This window comes from Nicotiana tomentosiformis, chromosome 1, assembly GCF_000390325.3.
Source record: "Nicotiana tomentosiformis chromosome 1, ASM39032v3, whole genome shotgun sequence".
NCBI lineage: Eukaryota > Viridiplantae > Streptophyta > Magnoliopsida > Solanales > Solanaceae > Nicotiana > Nicotiana tomentosiformis.
Window position 1 is genome coordinate 27,244,909 of NC_090812.1, and position 22,734 is coordinate 27,267,642.

Sequence of the window (22,734 nt, forward strand, 5' to 3'; positions counted from 1 at the left end):
GAGGATCTTTCAAAAACAGATTCTCTACCTACACAGGGTAGGGGTTTGCGTACACACTAACCTCTCCAGACTCCACTTGTGTGATTTCCCCGAGTTTGTTGTTGTTATACAATCGGATGTTTAATTGTCTTTTGTTGTACTAATAATAATATTACCAACATGAGTTATGAGATTATTAATTTTATATCAAATTATTGTAAATACTTAACAATTAGTAATAATTTTTATCATTTCTCAAGGAACCATCAAGTGCACAGATAGCCGTTTGGAGGAGCACTAATTAATGTTTAGCCGCCCAGCATCATTTTCAAATTAAACTTAAGAGGCTGAAGTTAAAAACTCCTGAATCTTAAGTTTGAAACTTCAGACAAAGCAGCAATGGCGATTCCGTCGGCATTCAGAGAAAGACTTGAACAGATGGAGCAGAGCAGAAACGAGCGTCTCTCTATTCTTCAGTCGGAGAAAGAGCTCCAGCAAAGCAAGTCTCAGGTGTTGGCCTCCAGACTCTCTAACATCGCATCCATGGAACAGCGTTGCCTCAAGCTTGATCGCAAAATTGCTTCCCAATACTTGTTTATCTCTTCTCTCAAGTCTCGCCTCCACCGGCTCGATGCTGATTATCTCCAGAATCTTCAGAAACACAGGGATTTGAAGGATGAGGTAGACAATTTGGAAGAGTTAGAGAAAGAGGAACAGAGCTATTACAGTTTAGGAAGTCGAGAAATGGAGGAATTCAGGGAACAGGTGGGTAATTTCCTGGTTGAATGCCAGGTACAAGTGGAGGAATTGAGGAATCACGTCAATGAGCTCAAGGCAAGATTTGCACAACTTCTAGGCAACCTTAACCATTCAAATAATTCTGAGATTGCTGCTGCTGAGATGAGAAAAACACAACTTCTCGCTACCAAGGAGAATTTGGAGAAAAACTTGGCATTGAATTACCAACTGCGGGAGCAGTTAACTAACCTACTTCTCAGTACATTGATGGGCCAAAATCCAGAGAAAAAGTGATTTTGTCAGTCAAAGAAGCTTTTACTGCAAAAAATTGCAGATTTAAAGAGATTAATTAGAGAATCGTGAATGGCATGAACAGCACTCTGAAGTCATCTGTTGCTGTACAGGTTAGATGTGTAGATGTTACAAAGAATTTGAATGGATTTGTAGAACATAATAAAAAACACTTTTCTGAAAAAAAGAAATTCAGACATATAACTCGAAGTTGGGCTTGCCAAAGTAACTTTAGACTCGTATGTACTTTGAACTCAGTTTGGATGAATTCCAACTTAATCACTATTGACTATATAAAAAAAGGGAAAAAATAAATAAGGCATTAGTGTTGAAAGTTAATTCTAGAGCTCATTATATGACATCGAGTGGTCCCGACTCAATTCACGGTTCACCTACTTCTAATCTTGACTTTTGAGGCAGATAAAGGCTAGACTCAATTAATGGTTCGCCTACTTTTAATTACGATCCATTAGTTTTCAAATGTATGCCAATAGTTGAATTTTATTGGCAACTTTATGGAAAATAAAATAAAAATAAAGGTGTCCAATAGCCAAAAGAATTAACCTGTTCTTGGAAGTTTTAGGGGCTTATTTTGAACCGTACTTTATAAACGAATCCAGCTTGGATACATATAACTATGATCTTTAGATAATATTGGACTGCACAAAGACAATACTGTATGACAAAGAAATGCTTCCTAGCGATCCTTCAACTTATACTACTTATTCTATAAATAAAAGTCAATAAAATTGTTCTTATTAAAATGAGTATAACATAAATCATTATATGAACTGGTAGTAGAGTAGAAATGGCTGCGAAACCCCATTCTTATTCAATGATCCACGTTCTTGCTAGTAGAGTAGAAATGGCTGCGAAAAGAATGAGGAGCAGATATAAAACTTCTGACTAAAACAAGCATGACTAAGGATCACTCAGATTCTGGTCCTGCTATTTTGTTTGATTCTGTGTAGAAACTTGGAGACTTTAAAAACAGAACTAACTGAGAGCAGCTCTAATTTCTGTTCCTCTCCCACTGCCAAAGTTGTTCAACAAGGACTCGAGGTGTTTAATTTCCTTCGGTATGGATGCAGTAAGTACCTGTTTCCAGTAGGGCAGAAAATCAGGTCTTGAATGCTAACAAGTGTCGGAAGTGATCAAAGTATCAGAGATCATATGAACTGGTACTTGTATAACTCGGTTGTTTCAAACAATTGAACGATTTCTGTAACTATACCTCATAACTTGATTCTGTAATAAGGACTTCATCTTCAATCCTAAATCCAATGCCTTGGAACCTGAATGAGCATAAGTGAATATAGACATATATAAGTGAGTAAAAATCAAGAATTCTAAGGAAACAGACACGTTGTTCCTTATTGGGGTAAGAGAATAATCTAGCTCCTTAACAATAGATGAATCAGCAGATGAAGCTTCTTAGTTCAAGTGAGCAATAATTCTTTCTCCCTAAGATTTATGACAAAAGCAACAATTTTCCCTAGAATGGGACAGCCAGAATATGCCATTGATACGTGGAATATTTCTTTCATATTTCTTTCGAGCTATTTGTTTCTGGGAAGTTTTCTCGAACCTTGCAAAAGAAATTTCGAAGTAAAGGTTCCTGATCCCATTCTCGGTTGAACATACAAGTAGCCATCAGTCATTCACTGAAAGCCCAACCAAACTGGGACTCCTTTGCACGATACGACTACTTCTGCTACAATGTCCTTAGATTAACATGTTGACTAGACCTACAAGATCTACCTGACCCACCTAGAACAGACATCTTTATATGATTCTCAATCTTTTCTGCATGAAAGAGTAACTCTTCGTCCATCCACCATAATACATTTTGGCAGATAGAACCAGTTCAATAAACCAAGAATCTGGAGGATGATCTAAGATACAGTAACTTCTGAATGCATGCCAAAAGGAACATTAATTTGATGAGGTAACAAGTATTACCTTTCTGGACAATCAAAGCATGAAGGGATGTATACTCCTGGTTCAATTGTGATGACCTACATATAACAGTCCATGAAGATTGATCACAAGTTCTTGCAGAAATCACAAGTAATTGGAAGCTAAGATGAAAAGGACTCATCTATTTATAGGGTCAGAGATTCTTCTTATCAATGACCGCCTCATCAAGGTTAATGTAGAAACAAACAGAGGGAACAGGAGTTTACAAATGTCTAAACAATGACCAGGCAATTTTATCCTAGACTATTAGCTTTGTCCAATTTCATCTCATCATTCTGAGCTATATGCGTCTCCGTCACTTTTAAAAAAACGTAAAGCATGTTTCGCAATTGGCCATGACCTTGTCTAGATGTATGAATGTAGAGTAAACACAAAGTTTTCCATAGTCCCGAAGTCAAAGAACTAGACTCTGCACATAATCTCAGAACAATCAAAAGTCATGTACTTCTTTCAAATACAAATGCCACGGCCCACGCAAAATTAGCATATTTCTCCACAGATATGATCAACATAAATTATACAAACTAAGACCTCTAAGTAGCATGTTCATGGTGCTTCTTATTCAAAAACATAGTAGTTCTGAAATTGTTTTTTGTAAGGACTAAAAACAAATGCATGGATGCAGATATCACTGGCAAAATAGACCTCAGTTAAAGCATAATTTAACATAAATCTACCGCCGACACCAATAAGCTGTATTACTGGAATTACCTTCAGTAATTTTGCATATAACAGCTGACTTGATATATATTGTGTATGTTTTTATTGTCATATCAGACAGGTCGGGAGCATATTCCAACTTTTTATGATTAGAAGAATGAAGGAAAAAGGAGCAAAATGGGATAACTAATAATTTTTCATACATGGAAGCAAGCATGTTGGACGTTAAGTACCTTTCACAAGAGCAAGGTACTTGTCATGAAATGGATTATACATAAAGTATAAGTTAACAGTTTGCAGTACCAACATGAAAACAAGATGCGCGAGCTACTGAGAAATTTTACTACAATTGCATATAACATTACACATTCTGCAGGAATATTACATTCCTTGTGACTCAGAATGAAAAGATATACAAGAGCTTTACTTTTTGATAAAGAGTAGACATACCAGGAACGAAACCTTTATCAATAACAAAAATTGCATCGTGTATGAAGCCGGGGTTAATGAACTAAGCGGTCGAGGAATTAATCATTTCAAATATTTCAAATTAATCAATCAAAACAAAGGTCTATATAGAATCTAGAGAGAAGCAAAAGATACTTTGATCTTTCTGCTAATTGGACCGTCAGATATTTCAAACATAATTTTTACGCAAATACACGCACTACCCTGATGTACACATCCTTCAATAGAAATAAACCTAACCAACTTCATTTCTGAATTTAATTTTCTCCATGTAACCTAACCAACTTCATTTCTGAATTTAACTTTCTCCATGTAACTACTAGTAGAAGTGATGAAATTAGAAGCTGCAATAGGACCAAAGAGGTGCATATGACAAAAGCAGTTTAGAAAATATTCATATATATCATCATTCAATCCTCTCTTTTAACCCTTTGCATCTCTATAAAAATGAAAAAAGTGAAGGAAAAGGGAAATTTGACCACATGGCTCTAAAAACATAAGCATTCTTAGTTGGTTCATATTGTAATCCAGTCAAGAAGCAAAGAGAGAATGACTGAACTATCCTTTGGAGGAAAACTCATTGTAAATTGCTAAAAGAGAGTGATGCATTATGGCAAAGCTCATTTGTTTCCAAATGAGCAAGTCACTGGTCCTCATTCGTTAGGAGGATTTCAAAATAATGACAACCAATTTCTTTTGCAAACCTAGCAGTTTCCCGATTATTTTCAAATATCAAAGCAATCATCAGTAAGGAAGGAAACTTACTACACCAGGTTTCAGAGGTCGATCATTTCCAATTGTAGAACAATCATGAACGTCCATTCCTAGATAGTGACCTGGAAATATAATTGAACAAACCAAATTCATTCAGAGATGGTTGCAGCGGTACAAGAAATCATTTCTCTTTTCAGCAAAAAGCATAATGGGAATAGCATTAGCAACTGTGAAGACAATTGAGAGGGAGCAGGTTTCTGCTGCTATTGCACATGCATTTGTACTTATATCTGCAGCGGAAGAGTAAGGGTTAAAAGGAAAGACCTATATTTGTAGGATTTAACATTTCATATCTTCCACGCCGATCATTTTTTAGTATCCCAATTTCTTTGAATCCTCTTCGCAGCGTTTCTACCTATACACATCAAATTAAAAAAAAAGAATGAGACCTTGGCAGTCCTCAAGTATCTAAAGAAAAGAGCATGCTGATATAGGGCAATTACTCACTACAGAATATATACCATATACACCCATATCTTGAACAGTAATAAGACCTTTAACAGCTGCCCTAACAACAAATGCAGAGAATGACCCTTAATTCATAAAGCATTTGCATCAACCAGGTAATACTACCCTTCATTGAGAATCAATTACCACACACTACACTAATTAGACACCTCTAATCATTACCTTACTGGCTTATTTTACAAAGCATTATTCATCATATATGAAGAAATGGGGGAACAAATACTATTTTCAAATCAAGGGAGGGCAATCAAAAGGCATCTATCTCTTCCCAACACCTCTATACTCAAAGGCTTAAAAGGAATTAAACTTTTTTCCTTATCTTCGAAAATGCCATCAAGCCTCACTTTCCTCGGCTCATGCATAGGAACGAAAACTTTGAAGCAACATTGCTATTCACAATAGGAGGTGGAAGTCAGTGTAACTTGAGAATTAGGCAAAACATAAAGCAAGAGTAGGGCCTTCACAACTGTACCCAAATTTCTATCACCGAGACTACCAATGTAACTTGGCAATATAACTGGGTCTAAGTCTATGAAAGGCAAGAGAAAAAAAAATTAAATTCCTACTCTCAGCTACCCCTTGAATATAAACCAAAAGAAATTACGAGATGGATTAACTAAAATAGTACCGAGTAGTGGTGTATTTCTCGGATGGTTGTGCCAGGTCTGCACAGCTCCACGCATTCCTTGTTTGTCTCCAAAATAAGATTATAAAGTTCCTCCTGAAATGTATCTTGGAGTGTATCACTAAGTTCCAGACAATAATGTATAGAGACTATATCACAGAAAAGTAGCAATTTAAAACCATACCAAGGGAAGAATTTATTTCTCAAGCATAATCTGTAGCTTAGAAGTAAAATTGAAATTTTGTTTTTCTAATAAGGAGGAACTTTATATGATTATATCATTCTCATTCTTCACATCCACATCAAATCAGCAAGGCCATTGAGGATCTGGAATTAAGATTCATAACTCATACCACTGGAGGGTGAAGCTAGCTGCTAGGCTACATTACCTGATGATTTTCATTTTACCGTTTGTCTTTCTAGATTGCTTTTGGTAGTCTGGGGTTTCAATTTAGGTCAGTGCATTCTTTCTGAAATGGAAGGTTGTCTATGACTTTGATCAGCTAACAGGGTTTTTACCCAGAGGAGTGGGGTTTGACTTGAGTTTTAAGGGGAAAACGGAGAAGAAAATCATGGATTCTATACTTACTTGAACAGAAGAAAATTTTCCAAAGGGCGGCCAAACACGAGTAAGATCACTGACATAACCGTGGAGCTCGCATCCAACATCCATGAGGACAAGGTTACCATCTTCAATCTGTTAAAACAACAAAGTCCCCATCTTCAATCTGTTAAAACAACAAATTAGATACTACTACTCAATATGCTTGATATTCAAATTCAACTGTGCTTAAAGACAGTAAACATACTTTCTGGTCATTACGAAAATAATGCACGACACTGCCATTAGGTCCGCCACCAACAACAGGATTAAACCTGTGGAACAGGAAAAGAAAAATGTATAATCCTTGAAACTATCTCAACCAGAAGTATGACCAAAACTAACAGTCAGGAAAAACAACAAATTATCAGAATCGCAGAGAATAGAAGAAAAAGAAAATCAATTGCATGTTTACACATGAGGTCTTAGTGGCATTTTGATTCACTCTCCTGCAACTCATGTTAGACTAAAATACTTAGAAATTGCAACGTGCTCCTCTCTATATACAAACTTCCAAAAATTATTACAAGAAAAAGCTTACGCCATTCTTTGGGCACCTCTAACTCTGCATTCATATTCAAATTTGGCTGACAGCATTCCTTCATCAGGAAACAACTTCGAGTACAACATGGTCTGGACAAGTGCCTACCAAAAATATATACATTAAAAGAACAACAATAACAACAACGACCCTGTGAAATCCCACTAGTGGGGTCTGGGGAAGGTAGTGTGTACGCCGACCTTACCCCTACCCCGAGGGGTAGAGAGGCTGTTTCCGAAAGACAAGACAGACATTAAAAGATCAAGAAATAAAAAATATCCTTTATACAGTATAAAAAAGGACAGAATTAGTGAAAGGAAAATATCTCAACTCCCATATAACTGGCAACTTTATTGCTAGGCAACTGCATACAAATCCAGGAATAGGAAGAAACATTTTCTAGACCAGTCTCTCATAAGAAAACATGCAAATCATGATTGTGAAATAGAATGAATGAGTAGTATATACACATCTTTTGGTTAAGCATGCCTAGAGCTTCTGAACTACTTAACACAGCTTCTGAACTACTTAACACAGAAGCACATTATCAAAGAAAGGATTGTACATGCAAGAACTGTTCCTTCACAATTAGACCAAGAATATGTTGACCCAAGTAAGAAAGCTGGGACTCCAACTTTTGGAATATTAAGAACCGTCTTCTTTTAGACTGGTGATCCTTTTATCTGACTGTACCCTTTTTCCTTTTGTGAAATATTTTTTAGATCCTCAGAAGTGTAGTATCTTCAACCTGAAGACACCACCCTAGACATGAAAGAAGAAGAGGAAAAAAAGGGAAATGCAAATACCTATTTTACCTTTCTAAAAAATTTTGTCGTATAGCAAAATGACAAACATGTTACTTAAGATTGTATAACAGCTGACCTGCAAATAAGCTTTTTAAAATTCTGAAAACACCTCGCTGGCATATCAATACCTTAGTCACATGTTAACTGTGTGAAGAGTATCAACTTCAATGGAAAACAAATAAACATACAAAAGTAGTGTCAAGTGTACACTCTATCTTTCCATCTCTATAACCCAGAGACTGCTTTTCCATGTCCAATAAAAACAAGAACCTCTATGAGTAAGAACTACCACTCTAACCCATGAACCTGACAAAAATGAAAGAACTACCATTACCTGACAAGCTATAGATGCAGAATCTCTCATCAATTTCAGCTCTGCTGGAGACTTCACAAATCGGGCTTCATGAGTGTACACAGAGAAATCTTTCACTTTGTAATTGCTAACTGCTTTTTTATAGGCCTCAAGCTCCAGGTAGGATGAAGTCCTTGTCTTCACATTATGGAACACAGTGGAAGAACTTTCTATCATCCTGGAGAGAATCTGACAAGTCCAGCAAAAATTAGAGAAGAGAAATTGGAACATGGAGAAAGTGAAACAAAGTCACTACATTGAAGCCATGTACAGGAAAGACAGCTTAGAAGGAAATAATTGACATTTTTTCTTTGCTGACATAGATCTAATCATGATATCGGCATCTCGTCTTCATTTCCTGCTCTTTTTTATAAGGTAAGAATTTATCGATGTTGCGGAATTTAAACTCTTGTACGCAAGTGCTCTACAATAACTAGAAAACCTACACCATAAACTGGTTCTCTACAAATAACACAGTCATATATACATCTTCACTTCCTGTTCTCTGTGTTGCCGATTTAAATAGTAAATTACCATTAAGTGGTCAAACGGTTAACCTGAGAGCCAAATACAGCCAACCAAAAAATATTCCGTCTGCCTAAATCATTTACCTAGTTTCCATTTGGAACACAGTGTCCACTTTCTGTTAACCTTCATTCTTCAATTTCTTACCCATAATATTATATTCTCAACCGATCCTAGCGTGATGCCTGCTTGATTTTCAAAATTATGAGGAAAGGCTACATCCAGTAATAGGTCCTATCAAACATGAATTTATAGTAATAAGCCAGGCCCGACTCCTATATATGTGAAAACCTAAGTTGCTCGGACACGGGTGCGGGTGTCCGACATGGGTGCGAATCTAGAGGTCGGATCCTTCGAGATGTAAATTCTAAGATTCGGGGATACAGATCCTAGTACAGATATGGGTGCGGGGATCCGGCTAAAAATAATTCAAAAAAAATAAAAATATTTTTAAATTATGAGAAATTTTGTGGATTACTTACGTATAGCTTGTAAAGTGTGGATTTCCTTTTTATTTTCAAGTTATAGATAAGTAAAGGATTGATTTTCTAGATAAGGTATATTATTTTATTTAAATTTACCTTAGATTCTGATTTTGGGAATCAAATTGTATCTCGTCTCGAATTTTTCCATCCGTCGTGGTCAAAGTACCCAAAATTGTTTGACCAGATCCGGTACGGATCCCATACCCACACCCATACTAGTGTCGTGTCGACATGGGTGCGGCACCTAAATTGCCGTGTCGGAGCAACTTAGGTGAAAACTCTAACTTCCATCCACTTTGTTCCCTCTATACCTTTTACGCATATTAAAGGAGGAAAACAATTCTTTTCCCCGGCAAGAAAAGAGAAAAAGGAGGAAAACAATTCTTTTACGCATATTAAGAATTGCATCAACAGTCAAAAGGTATCTACAAGCCAACTCTAACAGATTCAATTCTCTGACATAAATTTCTATAATCAAGTGGAAAGGAGACAAATAGGTCTCCACTCCCTTTTTAGATAAAGTACTCCATTGTCCTATTGAAAGGAATAAAAGAAGGGATGTTATCATATGCCCTTTTACTTATCAGTGTGAGAGGTATTCGCTTCTAAAAAGAATCTCAAACTTATTTGCAGTTGGAGATATGATTTTAAAAAAGATTTACCTGAGGCAATCTGTTAATAGGGTAAGCAAGGTCAGCCTTGAATATCTGTAGAGCTGCATCAACTCCAGCAGTTTCTCCTTGCCAAAGAGCGTCCTAAAAATACTTTTTCACTTTTAGTATGGAAACAATCTTTAACTTGCTACAATGTATACTAACTACCAAAAAATCATGGTAGTAACTGAATCTAAAGAAAAATGTCACTAAATTATAGGACAAAGCTTTTCTCTTATTAACAGCTTCTTGTCAACAAGAAGGAAGCAAGTGAATGGTTCCTGAAATACCTGGGGGCTTTGTTCTGGCATGAACATGCATAAACCACAGTCATGCCCTAGAACTGCAACACCACCAGGTTGTTGGCATCCGGTGATGTACAAATAGTCAGCATCCTGCCTAAAATTGTATGGTACAACATCAGTCATCATTTTTATGGGAGCGGCTGCAACAATTGCTAAGCTATTCTCCGGAAGAAACTCCAATAATTTCTTCCTTCTCTGCATATATTCTTCACTGGTAATGCCAGGAGTAATCTCCCCTTCCTTCATTAACTGCATGCAGTGATGTAACAACATTTAACAGAAATTCACAAAGGAGCTCCAAAGGACAGCGAAGTATGTCCCATACAAGGAAAACAACCACCAAGAAAACAAGATTTTAAATTTACTGCACATTTATCATTTGTTAATGTCAACGGTCTTAATTCTATGCTACCAAATGTCAATACTACATATGCAGTGTAGAAGTACCTGAGGGTGAGTAGCAGCAGTCGGCTGCCCAGCATTGTAAACTTTCTTGGTTGAATATGCACTGGTTTTGACTACCTATCGTATCCAATTCATGAGATATCAGCAGCAAACCAAAACAAATTGTGTTAGAAAATAAATGTAAACATCCAAACCAACTCTTAAGCAAAAAGATGATAGCTTGACCTAAGAATGGGGAGAAAATTCCACTGTTTCACTACTTGGAGGAAAAAATTGCAAACAGGGAAAAGAAACGTTTTGAATATCTGAATTGCAGCCATATAATTAATTAATCCAATGTCCTCTAACTACAGGCTACAGCTGTAAGTCCTACTGAATTGTATTGGACCACGTGCTCAACCCCATTTAGAAATATAACGAGTTTTTGCAATGAACCTCAAGACATATGAAATATATGTTACACTAGTAAGATAATCGAAAAGCCAAACAAAAATTGAAAAGCTAGTTATACTTCGGAAAAGGAAAAGAAAAGAAAACGAACTTGATTAAGGAATCTGGAGGAGATTCTGTGAAGTGATGGGTTTCTTCGGAAAAACTGCATGCTGTTGTTGCTTACTTCCCGCCTTTAGCCTTAGGTTCGCTTTCACTTTGGGATGGTTGCAGGTTTGTAATAACTTTGGTAATAGGTACAACTGAACTGAACTGGGGTTCCTCTGTGTTTCTTGAGTTTTCTCCTTTTGAGGTTTAAGGTCCCTATGAGTTCTTATATTTGCAGTAGGCACCCATTTACCCATATATTTTTTTGTTGTCGTCCATGTATATTTTCTATTTCAGATTTGGCCCCTTCGTTTTGGTGAAACAGCAAAAGTTCCCACTTTTACCTTGATCCCTAATCTTTTTCTTTTTCTTTTTCTTTTTTTTTGAGGGGGCAGGGAGGGGGAGGACAGGTGTTTCTTCTAGCGATACACACAAAGTGTATTTTCATATATTTGCTATTGCTTCTTAATTTTGGTAAAAGTCATTTTTCACTTCAAAACAGAAATTATTGTTGTTTTATTTTTTCCTTGTAAAGAGAAGGAAAAGAATTTTCGTACACATTTTAAAATTCTGAAAACGAATAAGATCTCATTGTAAAGAGAAGGAAAGAAGTGTCGTACACATTTTAAAATTCTGAAAACGAATAAGATGAATCGTGGTTGCTGCTAGCTTCTATATGTATTTTTTTAATAACAATTCTTTTTTTCTCTCTAATTTGGTTAAGGATACAAAAAGTCGGAGATGAATAATATGATCTTAAGTACAAATGGACAATATAAAGGTTATTATAAACTACAACTGTATGTCTTTCAGATGCTTCTGTTGTCCTAAACTATAGTGACATTATCTACCTTGACTTTAAGTTAGTCAATTTGGTTAATTTTTGAAAGAACGAACACGAAAAATTAATCGTTATACAAATGATATTCAAAGTTTACAAACTATAATGACGATAGAAAGTTAAAAAGAAATATGTATAAAAGAGATATAGAAACATCATGATCAAAGTTAAGTGTCAACTCTTGAAAAGCAGAAACTGGAAATGGTACTTTACCAAGGGAGCACTATCATATGAACAATTCAATCGATCTCGCTTACATGAGTTCTGAAGAATTAAACGAATTGACTTCAGAAGACAAAAGATGCAAAGAACAAGATTGCACACTTTTGAAAACAGGGATTCTGATTAATAGTTATACAGAAGTTGTAACATATGGTACAAGCTAGCATAATCCCAAATCTCTTACAGCAAAAGATGGTGTGCATCAAGGCTCTATTGATCAATGACTCGAAGCCCGAGTTACGTTAGGTAAATAACTTACAGGAAACGTTTGAGGAAATCTTTTATCTGGTCTATATACGGAGGTCGTGTTGGAATTATATGACCAAAGTCATGCTCAATAACAACAGAGCAGCCATTCTCAAACACAGAAGCAAGGTGTCTACTAGCTTCATTCGCTATCTGCCTATCTTTACCCTTGTCGCTGCCAAATATATGAAGTGAAGGAACATTGATTGATCCTTGCTGACAATTGTTCATATTGACAGCAAATCCAGAGCACAGGATCGCAAATCTGAATTCCATCTCTCCTATTAGCTTCTGTTGATGCAGGCAAACTAAAGCGGCCATTGCAGCTCCTTGTGAAAAACCCAGTATCCCATCAAATGGTCCTGCTTTAGAATATAAGGCTTTTAAATATGCAATTGATTTATCGAAACCTTCAGTTTGTTTCTGGTACTGAAGAGGATCAAATGGACTGTCAGCTATCTTCCAATCAGAATCGTTCTCCCCCTTGTGATCAGGTGCAACTAACCATGAAAACTTTTTATTGCAACTCTCTGAAAGTGGATGGTTATTTTCCAGTTCTGATGCAGAATCGCAGTTTTGACGAATTTGATAAATGAAAGGCAATTCATGGGGTGCATCCACAAAAACTAGCTCCGCAATGCTCTTGAGTTTCTTGGCTAAAGATGCAGTTCTACCTTTGAAACCAGAAGCATTCTGGCGAAAACCATGAAGGCAAAGAATTCTCAATTTTCGCAATGTCTTGGGTCCTGCAGTGTATTCCTCTACATAATGTCAAAGAGTGCCTTGACACACCAAGTAGGAGAAAAGAAATATTTTAAAGCATATCCCTGAATTAGTTTTCCCAAATATGTTTGTGATGGCAACAAAGTGTGTACTATAGTATTTTTCAATTGTCATACTGCATGGCTTAAATTAAAATTGATAGGGCACATATCTATCTACTCTACAATTTTTGGATAGTCATACAATCTCGCTTAGATCAAAGTTCAAAGAGTACAAGCAAAGCGGAACTTGAAAGTCAATACTAGAAACCATACTATTACCTGAAACCAAGGCAGGTACTGCTACTCTGTCTGAAGTAGAGACAGCTTCAAGCTCTGCGACTTCTGATATTTCCACTGAGTTGTCAAAATCTGTTGCTGAAGTTAGCTGAATACACTGGCTGTTTTTCCGGCATAGTTCACAAACATAAGAAGAATCCTTCTCCTGCAAGACAGGAGAAACATTTAACAAAAGGAAGAGAGAGGTGAAGAAAAGATGACAAAACAATCAAAAAGGAAATACTCCTTAGATGACCAAACAGAGTTGACTTCCAAGATGGTTGAGACAAGACCATTATGTTAAAGTAATAATGCAATACTTGGAAATTTGAATATTTGAAAAGGGTATATGGATGTCGCATCAAAATTCAAATAAAAAAGCAATATTATTACATCAATTGATTTTTTTTTTAAAAGTTGACAGTTATTTTAAAGAAGAGGTCATTCTTTGTGGGACAAATGAAAATATAAAGCAATGAAATGAAAGGGAGGTAACTGCAGTACTAATTAGCCCAAAGCACAGATAAGGTACTTCTAACTGAAAGGCAGCTATCTATTAGTTCGCCGAAAGACCAAACAAGCATAGAAGTGAAGATAGGCCCTTAGTCATCAATTATTTAGGAGAATCAACCTAAAACTACATAATAGGTATGCATGTCCATCATCACGGCTTCTGATGGGAAGAACCGAAAAATTGCTAAAATTTATCAACGGATAGGCCTAGAGGCATACAAGGCAACAAGCATAGGTTGAGATCTACCAGTTAACCATCTAAGAGGAATGCTTCATGCCCTCATCACTCTATATATACCGTGCAATAACAGTTCAACTGTTCAAGTACTACACAAGATAAAGTATGCATTGAATTTCTGAGATATGAAATAGTTTTAAGTACCCAACTAAGCTAATGCAATTAAGAGGCTTGATCAATCTTCCTAGTGATACTTACCCGGCAATTATCACAGACTAATACAAGCATCCTACAGTATGTGCACCGGCTCCGTGAGGAGTAATCATCAAATGGAGAATTACAGAGAAGACAAGTACCCAAAATTCTTGAATCTGAACTTCCAACTGAAACCCTGCCAAGACCAGAAAGTGTATGGTAAAACATTGAGAATGCCTCCTATGGATATTGACATGGGAAAAAGGTAAATTTCTGGTAATATGCATTTTTTGTAACACACACACACGCGCGTACGTACGTACGTACATATACACACACACACACAGAGGTATCGAGTTAAAGACCTACATATGCTTAATGTGCTAACATGGGGAGCCGCATTATATGTTATTTTATGGTTTGTGAGATAAAAAGCAGCTACACATATATTTTGGATAAAGAGTTTCCTAGTAATAATGAAGTTGTAATCACATCTGTAGGAATGCTGGATCACTGAAACCAACAATTCAAGTAGGGATTGACTAAGAAACACCGAAATAAAGTGATCATACCTGTGGTCAAAGACAAAATTCTTTCCTCTGAAAAAACCACCATCAGGAAATTGCTCCAGATATCGTTGAATCCCACCATAAAGCTGTGGAAAGTAAGTACTTTGAATCAACGTTCAACAATATTTAGCCCGCAAACCAGAATATAGAAATGGAATTTCTAAAAAAATGGAATTTAAAATGAACCTGGTTGTTCCGCAAAAGAAATTTTTTAGAAAGCATAACATGGATACTTCAAAACATGGTCATCTATTGCATTATAAAGTTTCAGTCTTACCATGGCAAAGCTTAAAAGACCAACTTCATGGTTTCAAAAGAAATTCAAAAAACTAACCATTGACACAAGGTTAGGGTTCCACATTCAACAGAATTTTACTTAATAAAACAGAAATCATAGTTTAATTTATTTTTCAATGTAGCAACAATACCGAAGAAAGACACAACAACATTAAAAAAGTGCACCAGAAGGGTTTGATTCTCCTAAAAGTTTACCTGGAAAACCTTTTCAAAGCCGGCACCTTTAGACTTGATATAGGCCGATGCCATCTCGCATCTAATTCCTCCAGTACAATACCTGAAAACACATTAATGAGTGATAGGAAACCCAGATGCTCAGTCAACAGTGGAGTGTAGATCACGACTAGAATGCATGCAATTCATATAGTGTTATATCTGATAATTAAGAGTTTGCGTGCTGCTATTCTATATCTTAACTCTGAATTATATGCAATTTTATACAATATACTTTGCAACTAGAGCCGTCAAAATGGGTTTAGCCCATGAGGCCAGCCCAATCCAGCCCACTACTAGGGTAGGGTTGGGCTAAGATACTTTAAGCCCATTTTACAACTGAGGCTAAGAAGCCCGACCCAAGTTAGCCCGCGGCCTAGAATGGGCTAAAGACGTAAGTCTTGCACCCTAATCATAAACTTTTCTTCCTCAACAGTCAACATACTAACGCAACTCTCTGCCTCCCTCCCCTCAATCCTTAATTCTTTATAGCTACCTCTCTCTTAATCTTCGGCATCGACGATTTACTACAAGGTAATTAGTTTTTTTTCTTGAGTTTACTAATCTTTCTTTCTTACAAATAAATAAGTTTAATATTTGGACTATTCAATCCATTATGTACGTGACTAATGCTCTGTTTGCTTCATATTTTATTCCCATGCATATGTATTTCTTCATTTTACTTTGGGTTTATGTCTATTCTGTATGCATCTGTATATGTACATGGATCATATTTAGGCTTTTGTTTTTGTTTATTTACATCGTGAATGCAAGATTTGGGATACATTTGGTTCAAAAGTTAAGTACACACTTTAATAATTATTTTCTTACAAAAGTTTTACTAACTTGTCGTGGCAGTGTTTACTTTATAAACTTAACACTTCTTTTTCGTTTTGTTACAGGAAGACCAATGGATGATTCAAATGGAACACATGAACATATTGATGACATTGTGGAAGTAAATGATTCTGCAGAACCAAGTCAGAAAAAAACTAAGTTAACATCAGATGTGTGGCTTTACTTCAAAAGAATCGACAGAGCTAAAGATGGAATTGAAAGGGCTGCATGTAAAGGGTGTAAGAAACCATTTAAGGTTGGTTCAACTCCAGGACCCAAAGGTAAAAACTATGGAACATCACATTTGCATCATCATAAATCTCATTGTCCAATGCTTAAAGTTCATGATTTGGGTCAAATGTTCTTGAATCAAGAAGGTAAAATGCAGTCTAGAAAAATAGATCAATGGACACACTGTAGCATGCTTGTTGAAGCTGTTATTAAGCATAATTTGCCATATTCTTTTGTCGAATATGATAGAATTAAGTCTTGGGTGAATTATATAAGTCCAGATGTTACGATGCCTTCTAGGAACACTTGTGTTGCAGATGTCAAGAAAGTGTATATCCGAGAGAAGGAGAAACTAAAACAAATCTTAGCAAAAATTCCTAATAAGGTATGCTTGACTTCTGATTGTTGGACATCATCTAACTCGGAGGGATATATTTGTTTAACTTCCCAATTTGTTGATGAAAATTGGAGGTTGTTTATAAAATTCTTAATTTCTATCGTATGTATCCTACTCATACTGGAGTTAAATTGGCTACTGCTATATATGACTGTTTGAAAGAATGGGGCATAGATAAGAAGGTATTTTCAATCACTTTAGATAATGCCACTGCCAATGATAGCTTACAAAATATTTTGAAAGGCCATCTTAGGTTGCAAAAAAGTTTGTTGAATGATGGTGAGTTCTTCATGCGTTGTTCTGCTCATATTTTGAATTTAATTGTTCAAGAGGGTTTAAAAGCAGTTAGTGATTCTTTGTATTCAATAAGAGAAAGTGTTAAGTATGTTAAAGGATCGGATGGGAGAAAACAAAAGTTTGAGCAATGTGTTAAGGAAGTTGGAATTGAAACAAATCTTGGTTTACGTTTGGATGTATCAACTAGATGGAACTCGACATATATGATGCTTGATAGTGCACTCCAGTATGAAAAGGCTTTTGCTAGTCTACATTTAATAGATAGAAATTATACTTATTGTCCTACATTGGATCAGTGAAGAAGGGAGGAGAAAATATTTCAACTCTTGGAGCCTTTTTACGAGACAACTAACTTGATTTCTGGTTCAAGTTATCCAACATCCAACTTGTATTTTATGCAAGTTTGGAGAATTGAGTGCATGCTTAATGAGAATTTGAATAATGAAGATGAAGTTATTAAGGAAATGGCTTCAAGAATGCACGAAAAGTTTAAAAAATACTGGAAGTTATATAGTGTAGTGCTTGCTTTTGGAGCAATCCTTGATCCTCGCATGAAGTTATAATTTTTAAAGTTCTGTTACTCTAACTTGGATTCAATTAGAGCATGTGAAAAATAAATTGTACAAGCTTTATGATCATTACGCAAATAAGTAAAATATTGCGAGTGCTTCTTCTAGTACTCTGACTACATCAAGTGAAGAAAGAAGTATATCCAAAGGAACGGGATTCAAAATATTCGATGTAAGTAATTTTATTTTTCTTTTTCTTTTTTCACTGTTATTATTATTATTATTTGTTCTTAAGTGTAGTGTCATGTGTTTAACTTATAGGAATTCAAAGCATTTGAGAATGAATCTGCTTCCAATGATGGAAAATCAGAATTGGATATTTATTTAGAGGAGCCAAAGCTTGATTTTGATAAGTTTCGCAAAATGGATGTTATCATGTATTGGAAGAATCATTCTGGAATCAGTAATGGCGCGAGATGTACTTAGTATCCCGATTACTACTGTAGCATCAGAATTAGCATTCAGTATTGATGGTCGTGTTCTCACCAAGTATAGAAGTTGCATCCATCATGAAAATGTCCAAACACTTGTTGCTACTCGAAATTGGTTGCACGGCTTTACTCAAACTCAAAGTGGTAATATTTTTATGTGGATTTAATATCGTTTATTTTTAAAATGCAGTTATTTGTTAATGTTTAACTAATCAACATTGCATATGAATTGCAGAGGAAGATGAAGATGAAAATGTTAAGACAACTTTATCACAATCGGATTTAAATATGTCTTGACAATGTGTTGATATTGGATATATGATATAAGTGCCCGTGAAACTTTTTTATAGGAGGAGTTTATTTCATTAAGGTCTTTTTATTTTTTGTGATGACTGATGTCATTCGTTTAATGACTTTTTTATTATACAATATTTTTTTAGCAATATTACTGGGACAGTTTAATTATGGACCTAAGATTTGATCAGACACTACGTAGTAGTCTAGTAGAGTATATTTTGGTTGTAGAACTTTTATTTTTTATATTTGGCTGATCTATTAATAACTTGGACAATTATTTAGTTTTCTAATTTTAATTGACAAAATTGCAATTCTGATATATGCGAAGTATTGATGAATTCATAATAAAGTGTGTTTCACTTTTGTTGGTATGTTTTCAAGTCTTTTCCATTTCTTTATTAGTCATCATATCTTGATTCTTGAAGCTTCATTAACCATTTGAAAATAAAATTATCTTATAAAAAAGGACTAAAAATAAAGAGCTGGCCCGTCCTAGCCCGCGGCCCTCTTAGGGCTGGGTTGGGCTGGCCATTTTAAGTCCCTTTTGCGTGAAGGGCCAGCCCGTCCTAACCCATCAACTTTCGTGGCCCGCGAGGGCTGGGCTAGGCTGGGCCGGCCCGTTTTGACAGCTCTATTTGCAACATTTCGTCTATTTTTTTCCCCCAGATTCTAATATTCCTAAAGAAATATCAAGATTACCAACAACAACAACAACTCAGTAAAATCCCACAAGTGGGGTATGGGGAGGGTAGTGTGTACGCAAACCTTACCCCTACCCCGGAGGAGTAGATGGGTTGTTTCCGATAAAATATCAAGATTACCAATATCCTAAAATGCATGCAAGTTATTAGCATTATCTTCTGATAATTAAGCATCTACATGATGCAGTTTTACATCTTAATTCTGAATTAAACGCATTTTACATAATATCATTTGGAAATCAGTCCATCTTTTCCTCCTAATAGTCTAAAGGAATTTTTCTATACACCAAATAATATAATGATAGTAATGTACCGGGTCTAGCCATATCCAAGAAAAAAAAGGAGAAAAACATTTTTTTTTAAAACATGCAAGAAGAATAAAGCATGGAAGTAGTTGCAACTAGACAGCAGATACAATATGTCCTACACTTAATAGTTGAAGTTGTACGATTATCGACGAAAGGAAACAAGTTTTTAATTCACTACTGTATAATAACATGAAGGCACAATGCCGCAGATTCGAAGTTTTCAATACACATCACCTGGAAAGTAACATAAAACCAATGAGAGATTAGAAATTTAAAGGGAACAAAACAGCGAAGCAGGATAGCAGCAAGGCTTTAACTGAGTAGAAGTAAGCCCATGTGCAGTTTCTTCACCATGTAAGACACATATGATACCATTGAATAAAAAAGCAATATCACAAAATCACAAGAAAGAACATAAGAGAAATATTCCCTGCAGTTCATCAGAATATATCCACCCAAATATGATACAATATTGTTAAGCAATACTTACATAAGAATATTGTTCCCACGCAACTTCTCAGAGTTATTATCTATCCAAGAAGGAAGGTCGCTGTACTGCCGGATTTCTGGATCCAAAGTCTCCACATTTGGAGTATAGAACTTCCCGATTCTAGTCTCATATAAATTCCTTGCATCCATCAGGACTATTCCGTTATTGCTGCTTGGAATCAGTTTGTCCTGAGAGTTCCCTAATAAAATACTGAGAATTAAACAGCTGCCAGAGAAATATGCACATTCGTTCTACAAAAGTCCAATATCCAAACATCAGAAAGATCATAGTTAACTTAGAAGAACATGGATTAAGCTTCATCAGAGAGGTCGAGTACAAACCAATATTGTGAAGGACAGAGTGGAATTCAACTGCAGAGAGATGCTTCCCTGCATTTGAAATTTCAGGTGACTTTTGCAGGGGACAGGAACTTAAAGTTACCAATTCCTGAGTGAGAAGATGAGGTTAGTATCACTTGGAGAGAGAGAGAGAGAGAGAGAAACAAACTTCACTAAAAGTCAATTACTCAACAAACATTAGCCAGATTTTCCTCTTCATAGAAGAAAATCCAACATGTTTATTTTTATGAAATTTGCTTACACAGTTTCAATTTTTTTCAATCTATGTGCTCTCTTTATTAGCATAGACCAAGTTCAACATCCTGATTATAGAACTTTCATTCCATACAGAAGTCCTCTCCATTATATCCAAAGATTTGCTGGCCATGTTAAATGGATAGCTGACGCTTGCAGCATTTCACTTTCTTTTGCAGAAACCAAAATTAGCCACACCCTAATTGTATTTTGGTTCGAAATATCAGCAGTATCATGCGAATGTGGAAGATGCCAGTCAAATACCGAGACCCGCAATGGCATTTAAGCTAGATAGGACCAAGACAGAGTAGAATCACAATTTCACGATAGCCTACTTCTGCATTGCTCCAATGGTCTGCAGCAAGGGCTTTGGTTCAAAGGTAAGGATGTAGTTCATGAAGTATGGGTTAGGAGCAAGTCACAGGTTTGAATCCTGCCGTGAACAAAAGCCTGATATTTAAGTTAGAAATAGGGTAGAAGGGCAGGCCATACTCCCCCGAGTTTCAAACTTGATACCTGAATGTGTCATAGGAGATAGGACCACATGCAATTATCCGAAACATTGCTATAATGGTTTTGCTTAACAAATAAGAATCATCTAAGGCTTTTAGAGGAGATAGCTCTAGCTGCTCGTTATCCTATGTTCCTTAGCAAGTTATATGATTTGGGAAAAATATCAATAGAGGTGTCAAGATTAATAGATCAAATACCTAGAATTAAAAAAATTCATTGAAGATTTTTCTTTTTTCTTTTTTGACAGATCAAACTTCTGTTATAGTTCAAATTTCTAATAGCTATATTAGAAATAAATGCAGGTTCACCTTCTTAATACTCTATATATGACTTAGGAACTTCTTGATTTAAAAAAATTGACTTGGGAGCTTGTAGGTTAGTATATCCCAAATCTGATATGAACTTCTACCAAAAATGTGGACTTGACTATTTGGTCCCTTTAAGTTAATAAGTTTGTGAATTGTAACCGCGGGGGTGCAAATTAATAGCAGTGAGGAGGAACATGCAATCTCTCCCAATATCTCCAGTTGCCGAGCAGGGTCAATGCCAATTGCCCACACATATTATGCCCTTTAATTCTATCATACCCCTAAACACGGGCAAGTTTTTCATTCAATTTAGGCTCTAATTTGCATCTAACACAACTAAAATTTCTGAAAGTTTCGATCTTTCCTAGCCACTAACTAGAATCAACCATATAACTTATTACTGCAAATGAACACAGACAAAAAAGAACAAGATGAAATTAGTGAACCAACCTTAACAATACGTATGGAGAGGGAAGTAAATCCACATTCCTTGGCAACCCTATCGTTCGAAGGTTCATGGCAAGAGGCAAGCTTGAAGTCCGTGCCATCAAACAAAGAATTCAACTTCACTGCAGCAATATGCTCCTCCAAAGCAGATAACTTGCCACCAACCTGCAGGAAACCACCTAAATAGCTCAGAATCATCATTTTGAACAAATGGGGGTTTTCATGTTCCATTTTCAATGGCGAAAAGAGAGGGATTACAGTGACGTTGACGCCATTGGGAGAGAGGCGAACACGACCGAGGAGAGAAAGAGTGTTGCAGATGGATTCATAGAAGTTGAACAGTTGTTGGAGGTCGGGAATGGTAGTGTACTTGTAGTATAACAACACCCCGTATTCTTCTTCTTCTTCTTCCTGCTTTTTTGCTTCCTGATTCGCCATTGATGATGCGAGGGTTTCTTCGGAGATTTGCTTAAACCCTTGTTCTTCGTGATCGTGCAAGTCCTTCTTCTTTGGTTTATTGTAAGTTAGCCCCCTATATTTTTTGTAGCCTTGTAGAACTTGGTTGCTTTTTGGGTGCATTAGAAAAAGTAATCTCCACATTACATTTTTTGTTAATATGATCACCTGATTTCATTTTTCACAATTAAAATAACCCATACTAATATTTAATTTTGCCCAAAAAAAAACATAATTTGAAATACTTGCTCCAAAATGTACAAATCATAATATTTGGATATGGAATATATTAAGACACAACAATATATTATATTTGGTTCTTCTATTATTTAATACACCTCTATACTTTGCA

The 22,734-nt window shown here is 35.9% G+C and overlaps 3 protein-coding genes across 5 annotated transcripts; 1 reads left to right on the plus strand and 2 right to left on the minus strand.

Moving 5' to 3' along the window:
- On the plus strand, nt 1–1,199 carry LOC104089433 (uncharacterized). The gene has a single exon (XM_033654344.2). It carries the CDS (start codon nt 379–381, stop codon nt 1,009–1,011), a length of 633 nt encoding a protein of 210 aa, XP_033510235.1. The 5' UTR covers nt 1–378; the 3' UTR covers nt 1,012–1,199.
- Nucleotides 1,200–1,742: 543 nt separating this feature from the next.
- Nucleotides 1,743–11,419, minus strand: LOC104089432 (intermediate cleaving peptidase 55, mitochondrial). Of its 2 annotated transcripts, none has more exons than XM_018768563.3 (14): nt 11,168–11,419; nt 10,699–10,773; nt 10,237–10,500; nt 9,956–10,048; nt 8,266–8,472; nt 7,126–7,229; nt 6,793–6,859; nt 6,573–6,680; nt 5,987–6,079; nt 5,155–5,245; nt 4,882–4,952; nt 2,971–3,026; nt 2,243–2,303; nt 1,743–2,106 (listed from the first exon to the last, which is right to left on the minus strand). In XM_018768563.3, the coding sequence occupies exons 1-14, from the start codon at nt 11,255–11,257 to the stop codon at nt 2,005–2,007; spliced, it is 1,482 nt and encodes a 493-aa protein (XP_018624079.1). In that variant the 5' UTR covers nt 11,258–11,419; the 3' UTR covers nt 1,743–2,004. The 2 variants fall into 2 exon arrangements, with proteins under 2 accessions (XP_018624079.1, XP_009592623.1); XM_009594328.4 differs by having other exon boundaries at nt 11,198–11,415.
- A 939-nt stretch (nt 11,420–12,358) lies between these two features.
- On the minus strand, nt 12,359–22,444 carry LOC104089431 (rhodanese-like domain-containing protein 6). 2 transcript variants are annotated; one of them, XM_009594326.4, is made up of 9 exons: nt 22,185–22,444; nt 21,930–22,091; nt 20,407–20,512; nt 20,066–20,264; nt 15,490–15,571; nt 15,001–15,083; nt 14,492–14,624; nt 13,546–13,708; nt 12,359–13,248 (listed from the first exon to the last, which is right to left on the minus strand). In XM_009594326.4, exons 1-9 carry the CDS (start codon nt 22,362–22,364, stop codon nt 12,512–12,514), a joined length of 1,845 nt encoding a protein of 614 aa, XP_009592621.1. In that variant the 5' UTR covers nt 22,365–22,444; the 3' UTR covers nt 12,359–12,511. The 2 variants fall into 2 exon arrangements, with proteins under 2 accessions (XP_009592621.1, XP_009592622.1); XM_009594327.4 differs by lacking the exon at nt 22,185–22,444 and having other exon boundaries at nt 20,066–20,316; nt 21,930–22,069.
- Nucleotides 22,445–22,734: the final 290 nt, after the last annotated feature.

Excerpts from the sequence above, each read along its gene's own strand:
- LOC104089433 (XM_033654344.2), top strand. The coding sequence starts at position 379 with ATGGCGATTCCGTCGGCATTCAGAGAAAGACTTGAACAGATGGAGCAG.
- LOC104089432 (XM_018768563.3), bottom strand. The coding sequence starts at position 11,257 with ATGCAGTTTTTCCGAAGAAACCCATCACTTCACAGAATCTCCTCCAGA. Across the intron at positions 10,049-10,236 it reads TGCCAGAACAAAGCCCCCAG|GACGCTCTTTGGCAAGGAGA; the intron begins GTATTTCAGGAA and ends AAGTATTTTTAG. Across the intron at positions 5,246-5,986 it reads GAGAAATACACCACTACTCG|GTAGAAACGCTGCGAAGAGG; the intron begins GTACTATTTTAG and ends TGATGTGTATAG.
- LOC104089431 (XM_009594326.4), bottom strand. The coding sequence starts at position 22,364 with ATGGCGAATCAGGAAGCAAAAAAGCAGGAAGAAGAAGAAGAAGAATAC. Across the intron at positions 20,265-20,406 it reads CTCTGTCCTTCACAATATTG|GGAACTCTCAGGACAAACTG; the intron begins GTTTGTACTCGA and ends GTATTTTATTAG. Across the intron at positions 13,709-14,491 it reads TAGTCTGTGATAATTGCCGG|GAGAAGGATTCTTCTTATGT; the intron begins GTAAGTATCACT and ends CCTGTCTTGCAG.